Below are 17,273 nucleotides of genomic sequence, written 5' to 3'. Positions count from 1 at the left end.
TTTCCCTAGAACTGCCTTCATTGTTACTGAGTTGTTGCGCTATCTTCTCTAAAACTACCTACAGTAACTCACCAGGTTGTCAGTGAGCTGCAGTACTATCTTCTCTAAAACTACCTACAGTAACTCAGCAGGTTGTCAGTGAGTTGCACTACTATCTTCTCTAAAACTACCTACAGTAACTCACCAGGTTGTCAGTGAGCTGCAGTGCTCTGTCTAGTTTCTTGACTTCCTCTTTTAGTTCATTGTTTGCTTCCTCAAGTTCCTTGAGCTGTCGTGTGTGCTCTGGATCAATTTGTTGGACAACCTGAAAAATACAGGAGAAATTAATCACAGAAGAAAATGAGAGTACCGACCAAACGAAGGTAAGCAGTTTATAGTACACAACACCCCATTGTCATCTCAAGTTGTATTGGCATGCAAGGTTTGATGACCCTATATGAATTGATAAGGAAGATATAGCTTGGACAAAGATTTCCTTTAATGTGCAGATAAGAAAGATATGTTCCTAATAACGAAAATTTTATGAATGGACAGACATTCAGAAGGATGGACGGACAGATGGACAGACAATGTCATACCATAATACAATCTGTCAAAGACGAATGTATAAAAAAACCCCCTGATATACAGGGGACACTATTTAAAAATCTTAAGTAACTGGAAGTCAGTTATTTTCCATTTGACTACTTGTTAATACAGTGTTCCAGAAATTTAAGTTTAGAACTGAACAGTTCATCATATTTATTATTGGTAGTTGGCGTGAATTAAATTAGCATCTGAATGACAGTTCACATGAAATACGGTGACTTGCATTAATGACTTCCCATGCATTGCAACACTTATAAACCAAACACAAATAAACACACACACACACACACACACACACACACAAACACACACACACACTCTCTCTCTCTCCCTTTCACTCTCTCCTCTCCCTTTCCCTCTCTCTCCTCCCCCCTCCCTCTCTCTCTCTCTTTCACACACACACAAACACACGGCAGCCCCCATTAGTAATGATCAATGTCCACAATAAAATACATGTAGATCGTTGTGTCCACTAATACCTACCACTATACCCCACTAGTACCTACCACTATACCCCCACTAGTACCTACTACTATACCCCACTAGTACCCACCACTATACCCCACTAGTACCTACCACTATACCCCATTAGTACCTACCACTATACCCCCACTAGTACCTACCACTATACCCCCACTAGTACCTACCGCTGCTTAAATTGATTTGTCCCTGAAATCCCCTATTGTGCATGCAGACTAATCTCTCTCACTAATTGATTTCCTTAACTGCTAATTGAATTGCTTCAACTCTTAAATAAATTCTTTAATTAACGATGTCTATAGCTGGAACCAGTGCACTGGTACTGCCATAAAATACCAACAGATTTCTTTGTGTCTGGTTGTATCTAGTTATCTAGCTGTATATCCACACAGTGGAATACAATCTAAGTCAGTATCATCTATTGATGGCTGGAGATTTTCTTCTGACAATTTCATACAGGAAAATTTAAAACCAGCACTGGCAAGATTTATACTGTCTGATTTCTGCTGTAGATGGCCGTACCACAGTTACAGGAGTCAGATGGTACTGGTAGAGAAACACTTTCAAGATTTTCACTATGTGTCTGGTCACTACACCCATTCACATTTTTGGTCAACTTATATTCAATAGTGGTCATACAGGAAAACATGTCTAACCAAACCCTGTCAAATTCAGCCAAATTAATTGTTCCTGAATTTTCTAAGTTCTATAACAATCGTGTCTAAATGGTATAAATATTAGGTCCCCAGTTTGATCTGGTTCAGACAGGTTTCAGTGTATATATAATGACACAGGAATGATGTTACTATAATATTAGGTCCCCAGTTTGATCTGGTTCAGACAGGTTTCAGTGTATATATAATGACACAGGGATGATGTTACTATAATACTTGTGGAGCAAAGAAACAAAATCCAAGCTAATGCCTCATGAATAAAAGACAATTGATGCACAAACCGCGTGTACAGTAACTATTCTGTATCATGATCATTCTTGTATTGTTATGACAAAGGTTCCAGATTAATGCAATGTCAGGTACAAGACAGATGAGACATAATACTTTCTCTACAACTCTCAGTTAGTTATTTCTTTAACATCTCCCTTTACTTGCATGTCTACATTTCACTGGAATTTTCGTCTCTTAAATATTTCATATTTCAGTTCATCATATGTGAAGATCTTTATCAAGAGCTAGAACAACAACTGTTTAATTCAATGTGAAATGACCTTGCTGGTTTTTGAGATTGTACGACTGTTCCATTGCAAACATTTGTTTTTCATCAGACTCATAAATACTAAATCAATGATGCTATATATATATATATATATATATATATATTTAACATGACTGTTTGTTTCCTTTACCAAGAGAATAGAGAATAGTAAATAGACGCCCCCGCACCCAAGACAAACTGAGACAAAGACAAAAGATGATTATTATATTATAATAATGCTTTTAAAAGTTTGTTTTCTTTAACAACAACATTGATTTATTAATCATCGGCTACTGGATGTCAAACATTGGATCATTCTAACATACAGTCTTAGAGAGAAAACCCGATGGGGATCGATCCTAGACCGACCATACATCAGGAGAGCACTTTAACATCGAGCTTTCCCCTTTAATAATAATCCTTTTGAAAAATGATATATAAATGTATACAGTGTTACTCTTAGCAACACTTAACAACACTTAGAATTGCAAATGACTTGTTTTTTAACTATTCAATGAAAATAGCAACTTTTTGAAGCCATATTGCTGTGCAAGAGACCATGCAATATTTACAATGAACCATGACAATTGGAAAATCAATATAATTGTGTACATCCCTTCATTTATAAAAGCAGCACCAACTCATTATCACAGTAAAATACAGCAGCATATAGTTATAATACACTAAACATTTATAAACCATGTAAAATGTATTCAATTTTTTTTTTTTTATATAAACCATTGCAAAATGTATTAAAATGAAAAAAGAGAAATAAACCATTATGAAATATATTAGAAAAAAGAAAAAGACATTATAAATGCTGTTAAAATGTATTAAAATCAATAAAAAAAAGAAGAATATATAAGCTATCTAGAGATTTATCAACATCAACAGAAAGCAATAAGTTAAACTTTCCTTATTACATGCATCCATGTAAAATGGTAACAGATTGATTACCAACAGTGAGACGTCCTACCTGCATTAACCGCATCATTGTCTCGATACGAGTTTTTGCTGGCCGTACACGCTGAAGAGAAATGATCTGTACAGCATGAGTCTTCTAACACATAGTAGTGAGATTCAACTCCCATACAGCAGAACACACAATTCCTTAACAACTGTTAACACAGTTTATATTCCTCCACACAAATCTCTCAAATACCATCCACTTCAAAACAAGAATACTTTCATCAATTCATCCTAATGTATACCTTGGCGTATCAGTATCCTACTACTAGGATAATAGTGTTCTAGAGTATCCTTATGTATCTCTAGCAAACTTGAATCTCTTAACTCAAGCAGACTTAAATCTCCAAACTCTAGTAAACCTGATTCTTTGAACTCTAGCAGACTTGAATCTCTGAACTCTGGCAGACTTGAATCTCTGAACTCTAGCAGACTTGAATCTCTGAACTCTAGCAGACTTGAATCTCTGAACAGCAAAAAACTTGTATCTCCAAACAGACTCAAATATTTTACCTCTAGCAGACTTGAATCTCTGAACTGCAGAAAACTTGAATCTCCAAACAGACTCAAATATTTGACCTCTAGCAGACTTGAATCTCTTAAACTTCAGCAGACTTAAATCTCTGAATTACAACAGACTTGAATCTCTGAACATTATTAGACTTAAATATTTGGACTTTAGTAGATTTTAATCTCTGAATTCTAGCAGACTTGAATCTCTGAACTCTAGTAGGCTTAAATATCTAAATTCAGCAGACTCAAATCTCTGAATGCTAGCACTCAAGTCTCTGAACTGTAGCAGACTCACATCTCCAATTGCTATCAGACTCACATCTCCAATTGCTAGCAGACTCAAATCTCTATAAGCTAGCAGACTAAAGTCTCTGAATGCTAGCACTCACGTCTCTGAACTGCAGCAGACTCACATCTCCAATTGCTAGCAGACTCAAATCTCTGAAAGTTAGCAGACTAGAGTCTCTGAATGCTAGCAGACTCAAATCTCTGAAAGCTAGCAGACTAAAGTCTCTGAATGCTAGCAGACTCAAATCTCTGGAAGCTAGCAAACTAAAGTCTGTGAATGCTAGCAGACTCAAATCTCTGAAAGCTAGCAGATTCAAATCTCTGAATGCTAGCAGACTCAAATCTCTGAAAGCTAACAGACTAAATTCTCTGAATGCTAGCACTCACATCTCTGCTATATAAAGTAATGGTATCCTGACATACTCCAGTAATTTAGTGAAGATATAGAACAAGTATATCTCTGCTAAACAAATATAGGTCTCAGGTGAAGACGTAAACGACTGATGACATTAACTATTTGACAGTTTCTTTAAAAAGCCAGTTTCCCATGTATAGATTGAGTTAAACACCTGCCACCATGCCATACAGTGGGTCAGACTACAATTGGGCTCTGTAATGTTAGCAAGTGAGCTGTCATTTACAATTAAAGTGTGAAATCAGGAAGGAATCAATACGAGAATGAATTGAGGGATTGCATGATTTATTCAATACTGACGTGATGAATATAGTGTAGTTGAATACATGCATCAGTAACTGAAGAGAATTTCCATCCAATACAGTCCAGCTCGAAACACACATAGCACAGGCATGAACAGCTGAAACACATTTTATCAGTCTTTTATCAGAAAAAACAAACCAGGTTTTCTCACTGCTTATCCAGAAAAACATCCAGTGTAAACACAGCTAGAAAAAAGCATTTTAAAATATCATCACCAATAACTAGTTCAAGTCTGAACACAGTTGCCGATGACTGCATTCAAATTAATTAGTTTTATGCATATAACAGATTATATTAATATTAACAAACTCGTTACAGCCTATCATATCCGTGTTGTGATTGTAACAAAGTTTTCCTTCCTTTGTAAAAACGATCATCACAGCATGAGTTATTCTGTCACAGCAAGCCATCCATCAAGTGACGTATGATGACATAAGCGGTTATCCAATAAACAAGCCATCAAACAATGGAATAATTGTCCTTCTCGTTATCACAAGTGACCATGGGAAGATGGCAATCATGAGAGACAGCAGGCGGAGAAGAGAAAAAGAGGACAGCAATATACGGTAATGCTGCTAAACTGCATTTACACTCTGTTAAATGGGTTACACAACTGGCGGACAGGAACGTGAGCAATATGTTAGAAAACAGAAAAGAAAATCAAAGTTTAAAGTGAATGAAGAAGCTATTTAGAGATTACTTTACACCAGTCTGCTTCTGACACTGAAGGTCCATTTCATTAATGATTGTTCTTCTGAACACAAATTGTTAATTTGGTTAAAACAAAACTGCTATCAAAAGTAGTGTCAGCAGGTTCTGTTCTTCCAGAATTACAGACATACCAACTAGCTTCTGATTTTGTTCAATAAAAAAACATTACACTTTTAAGTTGACATCTCACATACTTTGATTAAAAAGTGCAAAGAAATCAACAAATGCTTTGAACAGATTTCATATCCATCTTGATTGATGACACTTTGTCCCAAAATACCAAGACTTACTTGCATCTCAAATATAAACGTTCAGCTATATTGACACCGAAATAAAACCCACTTTAAGAAAAGTCCAGCCCTGTTGTGAACTGCTTCTTGTACACAGACAGCTCACATTTGTATAGCAGTTCAACTATGACTCTCATGGATACATTTTCCCAAACACATGGCAACTCCAGACATTTTCCTTGTTTTAAAGACCAGGTTACATCTCTGTAGTGATTCAAGTATGACTGTTATAGCCACATTTTCCCATGTATAACAACTGTCATCTCCGGACAGTTGACTTGTTTTAAAGACCAGGTTCAGACACCGGTACAGTCCAGTAGAGTCTGGTAGAGTCAAGTACAGTCCGGTAGAGTCCAGTCAACAGTATCTATAGCCATCAATCAAAGTTGTTCTCCAAGGTGTACTCTTTCCGTCCTGCAATCAAGAGTTCTTGCCATTCACTCAAAACTAACAACGAAATCTGCTGCTGCAAATGTAAGTTGTGACACTTCCTCTAACTCTGTCCGTCAATCTTCATTATTGCTCAAATAATCCTCTTAATTTGGCCAAAAAGCACTATGAAAATTCGCAAATTATTTCACATATTTCCTAAAATGAAAGCACTTTGTGCGGTGAAATGTACCAAAAGAGATCCTACCGAGCAGTGCAGTGTATTAGCAGCAGTACCGCAGATCAATCAATAACATGCAAACCCGTTTATGTGCTATCAGGTACGCCTAGTTGTCTTTTCACCTTGTTCCGCTGCCTCAATTACCACAGCTATTCCATCAATACAAAGACCCCATTAACAAATTGTACGTCTGTCTTCAGAACCAATACCCACACACCAATCTTATCTGCCTCTGTTCTGTGCCAAGTATTTATGACAAAATCAATCCTAAATATTGACACAACGAATGTTAGACCATTACGCTCTGGCAGTAAAGCAAATTTTGGATCCGAGCGTCACATTTAGGAGTTAGTGAACCATCTCGGATGATCAGTGTGTAAATGGCGAATATTGAAGTGGATTAGTGAGGAGAGAAACTCCTCATACTACGTTATGCGTGAGACGCTATCATCCCTTCTCATCTCCCACGATTAAACCAACCAATACAATATCGGCTAGTAATTCTGTTTACAGGAATGTGTGGCGTAGAGGTGACAAAGTGTTACTTGAAGGTAAATGTTCTCAATTTAAGCATTAGATATACATTTTTAATCATCCTTTAATAAACTGACATTTGTGCAGCCATTTAGTAATTCCTTTCCAAGAATGCTCTGGTCAAATATAAAATGTTATATATTTTACAAATATTAATTACGATATTAGATATAAATAACTTTTTTGTATTTCTAATCTAATGTGTTTATTGGAGTAATTTTTGAGCCCAAAATTTTCCAATCATGCTTTACACAGTGAAAATGTTTGTTTTGTTTAAAGACACCACTAGAACACATTGATTTATTAATCATTGGCTATTGGATGTCAAACATATGGTAATTTTGACATATAGTCTTAGAAGAAACCTGTTACATTTTCCCATTAACAGCAAGGGATGTTTTACATGCACTTTCCCACAGACAAGACAGCATATACCATGGCCATTGATATACGAGTTGTGGTCTGGTGCTGGGTTTCGATCCTATGACTAAAGCACCTCAAGTGAGCAGTCTACCAACAGAGCTGGATCCTGACAAAGGCAGAACCATACAGGCAAGCAGACAAATATACAGACAGGTGAACAGTCAAGTAGTAAGACAGACAAAGGCAGAACCATACAGGCAAGCAGACAAATATACAGACAGGTGAACAAACAAGCAGTAAGACAGACAAAGGCAGAACCATACAGGCAAGCAGACAAATATACAGACAGGTGAACAAACAAGTAGTAAGACAGACAAAGGCAGAACCATACAGGCAAGCAGACAAATATACAGACAGGTGAACAAACAAGCAGTAAGACAGACAAAGGCAGAACCATACAGGCAAGCAGACAAATATACAGACAGGTGAACAAACAAGCAGTAAGACAGACAAAGGCAGAACCATACAGGCAAGCAGACAAATATACAGACAGGTGAACAAACAAGCAGTAAGACAGACAAAGGCAGAACCATACAGGCAAGCAGACAAATATACAGACAGGTGAACAAACAAGCAGTAAGACAGACAAAGGCAGAACCATACAGGCAAGCAGACAAATATACAGACAGGTGAACAAACAAGCAGTAAGACAGACAAAGGCAGAACCATACAGGCAAGCAGACAAATATACAGACAGGTGAACAAACAAGCAGTAAGACAGACGGGTTGTTGGTTTGGTTAAAGACACCACTAGAGCACATTGATTAATTAATTATCGGCTATCTAATGTCAAATCCTGCCCCTGGACCAATATAGACAGTCAAATGGATGACACAGACAGATGGACAGACAGACATAGACAGATGGACAGACAGACATCTTCCAGATAATTTTGTTTTCATTTCTACTGACAGTTGGATTGGTAGTGCACCAAAAAAAACACCCAAACACATAAAACAAAACCACATAATAAAAAAAAATCCAAACAACTCCATGCCTTAAAACCACCACTCCACTCCACTGCACAAGCTACTGCATTTACAACATACAGACAGTCCCCAACATGCACTACACAGCTTCACTTGACATAATCTGCCATAGTAGAACATTCAGAATGTAAAAACCACAAAGACAGCTTCAGTGCAATGATCATTATGTAATTATCAATTGTGCTAGTGTGTGCTTTGTTAAACTACAACCGTCGACTCCAGGTTCCTCTCATTTATCCAATATTCGAACAGTTCTGCGGAATTATCAAGCAATTTATGCAACCGTTTTCTAAACAATTTTTTCCTATAAGATAATCTGCAACAGGAAATTGGCCAGATTGGAAATGCCGGGTGATTTCTGTAAAGCCAAACGTCGCATGGCAATAGTTATTGAGGCAAACGCTTTCAATATTCTTTACATTATTTCCTACTGGTTGGAGGAGGCGATATTTGCATCACGTTATCTTTAGTGTGCACAGTCCTAAGAAAAACTACCCAAGCAACAAACCAGTCTAAACACGGCAGACTGGATAATAATATGTGTATTAAAAACATTACGTTAATGATACATGACAAGTACATGTATAGAAAGAAAGAAATGTTTTATTTAACGTTGCTCTCAAGTTTACTCTACACATTTTAATTACTGCTATTTGGCATTGGACATATGGTTGTGGACCACAGAGATTATTAAAAAGGAAACCTGCTACCGCCACTCCAAGGACTACTCTTTTTGATTAGGAACAAAGGATCTTTTATGCACAGCAACCCACAGTCAGTATAGTACATACCACAGCTTTTGTTATACCAGTTGTGGAGCACTGGCTGGAATGAGAATTGGCCGAATGGGCCCACCAATGGGGATTGATCTTCGACCGACCATGCAACAGCCAAGCACTTCACCATGGGCCACATCCCACCCCAGTACATGAATAATATCTGTTCAGAAATATGAAGTTAGGGTATACATGTATCTGTATCTGTATGTATCTGTATATGTATGTATCTGTATCTGTACATGTATCTGTAACTGTATGTATCTGTATTTGTATGTATCTGTACATGTATCTGTATCTGTACATGTATCTGTATCTGTATGTATCTGTACATGTATCTGTATCTGTATGTATCTGTATCTGTACATGTATCTGTATCTGTACATGTATCTGTATCTGTATGTATCTGTATCTGTACATGTATCTGTATCTGTATGTATCTATACATGTATCTGTATCTGTATGTATCTGTATCTGTATCTGTATGTATCTGTATGTGTACATGTATCTGTACATGTATCTGTACATGTATCTGTATCTGTACATGTATCTGTATCTGTACATGTATCTGTATCTGTATGTATCTGTATCTGTACATGTATCTGTATCTATATGTATCTGTATCTGTACATGTATCTGTATCTGTATGTATCTGTATATGTATCTGTATGTATCTGTATCTGTACATGTATCTGTATCTGTATGTATCTGTATATGTATCTGTATGTATCTGTATCTGTACATGTATCTGTATCTGTATGTATCTATACATGTATCTGTATCTGTATGTATCTGTATCTGTATCTGTATGTATCTGTATGTGTACATGTATCTGTACATGTATCTGTATCTGTACATGTATCTGTATCTGTACATGTATCTGTATCTGTACATGTATCTGTATCTGTACATGTATCTGTATCTGTATGTATCTGTATCTGTACATGTATCTATATGTATCTGTATCTGTACATGTATCTGTATCTGTATGTATCTGTATCTGTACATGTATCTGTATTTGTATGTATCTGTATCTGTACATGTATCTGTATCTGTATCTGTACATGTATCTGTATCTGTATGTATCTGTATCTGTACATGTATCTGTATCTGTATGTATCTGTATCTGTACATGTATCTGTATCTGTATGTATCTGTATCTGTACATGTATCTGTATCTGTACGTATCTGTATCTGTACATGTATCTGTATCTGTATCTGTATCTGTATCTGTATCTGTATGTATCTGTATCTGTATCTGTATCTGTATCTGTATCTGTATATGTATCTGTATCTGTATCTGTCTATATGTATATGTATCTGTATATGTATCTGTATGTCTATGTCTATGTATCTGTATCTGTATCTGTATCTGTATCTGTATCTGTATCTGTCTATGTATCTGTATCTATATATGTATATGTATATGTATATGTATATGTATATGTATATGTATATGTATCTGTATGTCTATGTCTATGTCTATGTCTATGTCTATGTCTATGTATGTATTTGTATCTGTATCTGTATCTGTATCTGTATATAAGAATTTAAGAATGATACAGATACAGATACAGATACAGATACAGATACAGATACAGATACATATACATATACATATACATATACAGATACATACAGATACAGATACATGTACAGATACATACAGATACAGATACATGTACAGATACAGATACATACAGATACAGATACAGATACATGTACAGATACAGATACATACAGATACAGATACAGATACAGATACATACAGATACAGATACAGATACATGTACAGATACAGATACATACAGATACAGATACATGTACATGTGTGTGTGTGTGTGTGTGTATGTATGTGTCTGTGTCTGTGTCTGTGTCTGTGTCTGTGTATCTGTATATGTATATGTATATGTATATGTAGGGAATGTATATGTATCTGTATCTGTATCTGTAGGGAATGTATACAGAATCGGAAAACTAAAGAAACACAAAGAATTAAGTTACTCATCAGACAGATAAACTTTAAAAATTGAAAAAACTGAAAATGAAATTTTTTTTTTTTTTAAATTGAAGAATGAAATTATACGGCTCATGGGTCAGATTTCTAATAAATTGAAAATATGATTGCACTTATCATGGCAACAAGAGGAAATGTAATGCACATCATTAGAAACAATAGACAGAAAAACAGGAAGTTTTCTAATAAAATGGAAATGTCAGGGCACTCGGTCATCATACTCATAGCAACAAGAGATTATATATGGTACGTAGAATATTTTCAAAAATACACGAATAATGAGGTTAAAAGACACACAAACAATGACTTAAATAAGAGATTATATATATTGGATGATATTTTCTAAGAGACATGGAAAATGCGGTATTTAAGCAATAAAATATAACCTCAAGAATTGGGCTAAACATAACAAGATACACTATAACATGTCTAAGAAAATACGATCAACCTAATAAATTATAGATCCATATAGGATGTAATTCTGAAGAAACAAACGTGACATTTACACCTGAAATATTGTATACCTCAGTTGTTAATATAATATCAAGCTACAAACTGTATGTGTAGTGTTGACATCTAACTTTGATATTTCTAGTTTTTCAATTCACACAACAGACATCTAGTATTCCACAAATTTTAACCTAAAAACACGTTAAAATGCCAAGTTCATAAAGAAATTATTGCAAAAACTATTTTAGTATCAGGCTGAATAGACAAGGTTTAACAGATCAGCAATTTACACCCACTGGTGTACTTAAACTAAAACAATTGTTCATCTTGTACAAAAATACATTCATTCTTCTACAAGTGTTTATCTTGTAAAAACAACATTAGAATGTCACTTTTATGAGGAAATTAAACCAAATTATTTTAGTATCACGCTGAAGTGATGAGAGCTGTCAGGCCAACAGTTCATGTGGAATGTTTCCTCCAATGTGGACCATAAAGCCACAAATATTGCCAATTCTTCTTTCAAATTGTCAATGTGGGCAACAGCAAAGCTATAAAAAGACTCTTCATTATTTTTCTGATGTAGAAAGTTGCTCAAAGCCATTTTCATGAATGCTGCCCAATTAGTTGTCGACTGCCAGGTCTATAATGATGGCAGGTTGGTCTTGCGGCTAACTCCGTTTTGTGTGGTGGTGGGGACAAGCCAGGCAAAAGTAGCAAGTGTGTCAAAAGCCAAATTAAGCATATGAATTAAGTAGTATCATTAGAAAAAGAAATCTAATTATTATTCATACTGACGACGTTAATGAACAACACAGCTCTTAGAGGAATCTCTCACATGTCAGAAAATGGACGAGGCACTCTTTTAAAGTTAAAAAATTGTTTTCTTTAAAGACACCACTAGAGCACATTGATTTATTTATCATTGGCTTTTGGGTGTCAAACATTTGGTAAAAAAGTTTGTTTTATTTAATGACACAACTAGAGCACATTGATTTATTTTATCATCGCTATTAGATGTCACACATTCGGTAAAAACATTATTTTGTTTAATGACACCACTAGAGCACATTGATTTATTAATCATCAGCTATTGGATGTTAAACATTTGGTAATTCTGACATAAAGAGGAAACCCAGTACATTTTTCCATTAGTAACAAGGTATCTTTTATATGCATCATCACATAGACAGGATAGCACATACCACAGCCGTTTACAAAAATATATCTACCAGCATGGTGCACTGGCTGGAACAGACATAGCCCAAAGGTCCCACCGATGGGGATCGATCCTAGACCCGACCACACATCAGGCGAATGCTTTACCACTGAGCTACATCCTACCTTGTAAGCTCTTTAAAGTGAGGGTCACATGGCAGCTAGTTCACTTCAGAAACAACCCAACAAAACATTGTCTGAAAAATCTCTACATTTAATCCATAATAAAAAATACTTAATTCAATCATCTACATTGTACATCACCATCATATCTGCATTATCGGAGTCCAGCTTAAAGCAATATTCCATAGGGGAAGAAACTCAGAAAGAACCCGCCAATACAGTGTATATCAGAAAACGTCAGTGAGCATAAAATATTGGTGAATTTTAGTGAAGCCATAGAAGACACTAGGGTTTCATGATGCTCAATTTAAAGAGAACTTCCGGAAACCGTTTATTAGATTGTTTTAAAGAGACGTTCCGGAAACCATTTATTAGATTGTTTTGTCAGTGATTAACTGAACACGGGCAATGGTTACAGGTTATTGATTAAAGGAAAAGGACAGCACACAACAATAGTTAGTTATAATGCACATTACAGCAATTTTCTATTAAATTTAAGTTTTCTGTAAGCTGCATATAATGACAAAATTGGTCAAAAATATTATTTCTTGATCCTACAATTTAAGCTTATTATTTTATTTCTTTTAGTTTCTAATATGAGGACCGCACTAATGGGTTGTTTTTTTGTAACAATATCTAACTTTTACAGTTGCTAATATTTAATGATTTACAGTACTTATAGCTGTGTTTTAATTTTTATCAACCCACTGTAAATTTCACTGTAAATTCATGTAAATGAATGACAGAAAGGAAAGAAAAGAATTAACGATGCACCCAGAACATTTTTATTTATGTTATATAGCAAGGTATATACTAAGGACCACACAGAACAGTTTTATTTATGTTATATAGCAAGGTATATACTAAGGACCACACAGAACAGTTTTATTTATGTTATATAGCAAGGTATATACTAAGGACCACACAGAACAGTTTTATTTATGCTATATAGCATGGTATATACTAAGGACCACACAGAATTAAATCATGAAAGACAAAACATGCTGCCACCACCCTAGGGGCAAAATATTTTGATTAGCAAAAAAAGATCTTTTATATGCATGATCCCAGACAGGACAGTATATACCATGACATTTGTTACACCAGTTGTGCAGCACTGGTGGGAATAAAACTGAATGAGAGAAGACACATTGAGAAAGACTAATGACACAATGATATTGATGTCACTATCACTTTCAGAATTCATCCTCAATTACCTGACTACATCACCACAAAGTGTTAATACGTCAGTTACTAAAGTGACAATTACCCGACTACATCACCACAAAGTCTTAATACATCTGTTACTCAAGTGACAATTACCCGACTACATCACCACAAAGCGTTAATACGTCAGTTACTCAAATGACGACTACATCACCACAAAGTGTTAATACATCAGTTACTCAAGTGACAATTACCCGACTACATCACCACAAAGTGTTAATATGTCAGTTACTCAAGTGACCATTTCCCTGTCAATTACCCGACTACATCACCACAAAGTGTTAATACGTCAGTTACTCAAGTGACCATTTCCCTGTCAGTTACCCGACTATATCACCACAAAGTGTTAATATGTCAGTTACTCAAGTGACAATTACCCGACTATATCTTCACAAAGTGTTAATACGTCAGTTACTCAAGTGACCATTTCCCTGTCAGTTATACTCGAAGTGGGTTCACAAAGAAAATGGAAACTGACAAGCATATTGACGAACAGCTGGTAGCCATCAGCAGATAAAAGTCATATTGTCTCCACAGCCAGTGACATGAATATACACCCTTTTAAATTATTTACACACTATTTTTATTACCACCATTATATAGAAACAAGTAAAAGCAAGTATTTAATGTCCATAAATATTGCATTGAATAATGTTTGTCTAAATAGCCATGATTAATCAATGTATGTAATGGTGTGAAGAATTCATTTACTTTTACTAACCACTAACTAACCCTCTGTCTTGGACAGATGGTTCAGATAGCTAAGGTGTGTGCCCAGTGAATCTTAATTGGATATAAGCACGAAAATAAATTGAAATGAAATGAAATGAAGATACTAACCCCTTAGTTAGCCCCTCAATATCTGTCAATATTTAGCTGTTATGTTTTGTCATATTTGGCTATAATGTTTTATAACTATTAATACATTACTGTTTTATTAGTATTCAGCTATGATGTTGTCTTTGTGTTCATATCTGTGATGTTTTGTTAGTATTCAACTGTGATATTTTATTAGTATTTAGCTATGATGTTGTCTTTGTGTTCATATCTGTGATGTTTTGTTAGTATTCAACTGTGATGTTTTATTAGTATTCAGCTATGATGTTGTCTTTGTGTTCATATCTGTGATGTTTTGTTAGTATTCAACTGTGATGTTTTATTAGTATTCAGCTATGATGTTGTCTTTGTGTTCATATCTGTGATGTTTTGTCAGTGTTCAAATTTGATTTGTTTTTTCCTTATCAGTATTCAGCTGCAATGATTTGTTTGTTCAACAGTGATTGTTTTAATCAGTGTTTGGCTGTGATGTTTTGTTAGTATTCAACTTTGATGTTTTGTTAGTATTCAACTGTGATGTTTTGTTAGTATTCAACTGTGATGTTTTGCTAGTATTTGGCTGTGATGTTTTGTTAGTATTCAACTGTGATGTTTTATTAGTATACAACTATGATGTTTTGTTAGTATTCAACTGTGATGTTTTGTTAGTATTCAACTGTGATGTTTTGCTAGTGTTCGGCTGTGATGTTTTGTTAGTGTTCAACTGTGATGTTTTGCTAGTATTCTGCTGTGATGTTTTGTTAGTATTCAACTGTGATATTTTGTTAGTATTCAACTGTGATGTTTTGTTAGTATTCAACTGTGATGTTTTGTCAGTATTTGGCTGTGATGTTTTGTCAGTGTTCAACTGTGATGTTTAATCAGTATTCATTCAACTGTGATGTTTTGCTAGTATTTGGCTGTGATGTTTTGTTAGTGTTAAACTGTGATATTTTGTTAATATCCATTCAACTGTGATGTTTTGTTAGTGTTCAACTGTGATGTTTTGTTAGTATTCATTCAACTGTGATGTTTTGTTAGTGTTCAACTGTGATGTTTTGTTAGTATCCCATCAACTGTGATGTTTTGTTAGTATCTATTCAACTGTGATGTTTTGTTAGTATCCATTCAACTGTGATGTTTTGTTAGTATCTATTCAACTATGATGTTTTGTTAGTGTTCAACTTTGATGTTTTGTTAGTGTTCAACTTTGATGTTTTTTATTAGTATTTTTTAAAATCAGTATTTATCTGTGATGTTTTGTCAGTGTTGAGATAATTGTGTTTCTACGTGTTGAGATGTTAGCGTGTTTCTGTGTGTTGAGATATTAGTGTGTTTCTGCGTACAGCTGTGGGTGGCAGTAACTGCAGGTAATCACTAACAGCTGTCAGTTGTAGCTAATGGCGTTAACCAATAAACTGCTCCTAATGTCACTTGCAGCCTCACACACCATTACACAAACAATTAAACAATGAGCTCTTATACAAATGTTATGTTCACTTTAGTCTGAACCAAAATAAAAACTATATGTTTTAAATTTCTCATTTAGCCAAATATTTTGTGTGTTTGTTGTGAGTTTAAAGTAATGAAACCATAATATGGTCAATAAAAACCCATAAGATATATAGCAGTTAAGAATTAAAATAATTAAAATACAGTATGATTATAGTACTAGAAACCCATGAGATATATGGTAGCTAGGAACTGTGAGTATTTGTTCTTGATATTAAATAATAATAAATATATCTATATGATTAATATAAACCCATGAGATATATGGTAGTTAGGAACTGTGAGTATTTGTTCTTGATATTAAATAATAATAAATATATCTATATGATTAATATAAACCCATGAGATATATGGTAGCTAGGAACTGTGTGTATTTGTTCTTGATATTAAATAATAATAAATATATCTATATGATTAATATAAACCCATGAGATATATGGTAGCTAAGAACTGTGAGTATTTGTTCTTGATATTAAATAATAATAAATATATCTATATGATTAATATAAACCCATGAGATATATGGTAGCTAGGAACTGTGAGTATTTGTTCTTGATATTAAATAATAATAAATATATCTATATGATTAATATAAACCCATGAGATATATGGTAGCTAGGAACTGTGAGTATTTGTTCTTGATATTAAATAATAATAAATATATCTATATGATTAATATAAACCCATGAGATATATGGTAGCTAAGAACTGTGAGTATTTGTTCTTGATATTAAATAATAATAAATATATCTATATGATAAATATAAACCCATGAGATATATGGTAGCTAGGAACTGTGTGTATTTGTTCTT

At 34.6% G+C, this 17,273-nt stretch overlaps 1 protein-coding gene across 15 annotated transcripts in view; it reads right to left on the bottom strand.

Moving 5' to 3' along the window:
• The window catches only part of LOC121369350 (RIMS-binding protein 2-like), a 228,093-nt gene that overhangs the window by 126,317 nt on the left and 84,503 nt on the right, over positions 1-17,273 (bottom strand). For all 15 annotated transcript variants that reach the window (XM_041494356.1, XM_041494355.1, XM_041494365.1 and 12 more), the window contains exon 6: positions 185-304. In XM_041494356.1, the coding sequence (XP_041350290.1) occupies positions 185-304 (120 nt within the window). The remainder of the gene's footprint in view (positions 1-184; positions 305-17,273) is intronic.

This window comes from Gigantopelta aegis, chromosome 3, assembly GCF_016097555.1.
Source record: "Gigantopelta aegis isolate Gae_Host chromosome 3, Gae_host_genome, whole genome shotgun sequence".
Lineage (NCBI taxonomy): Eukaryota > Metazoa > Mollusca > Gastropoda > Neomphalida > Peltospiridae > Gigantopelta > Gigantopelta aegis.
The sequence above is the reverse complement of the archived record's forward strand: the minus strand, read 5'-3'. Positions and strand labels throughout refer to the sequence as shown.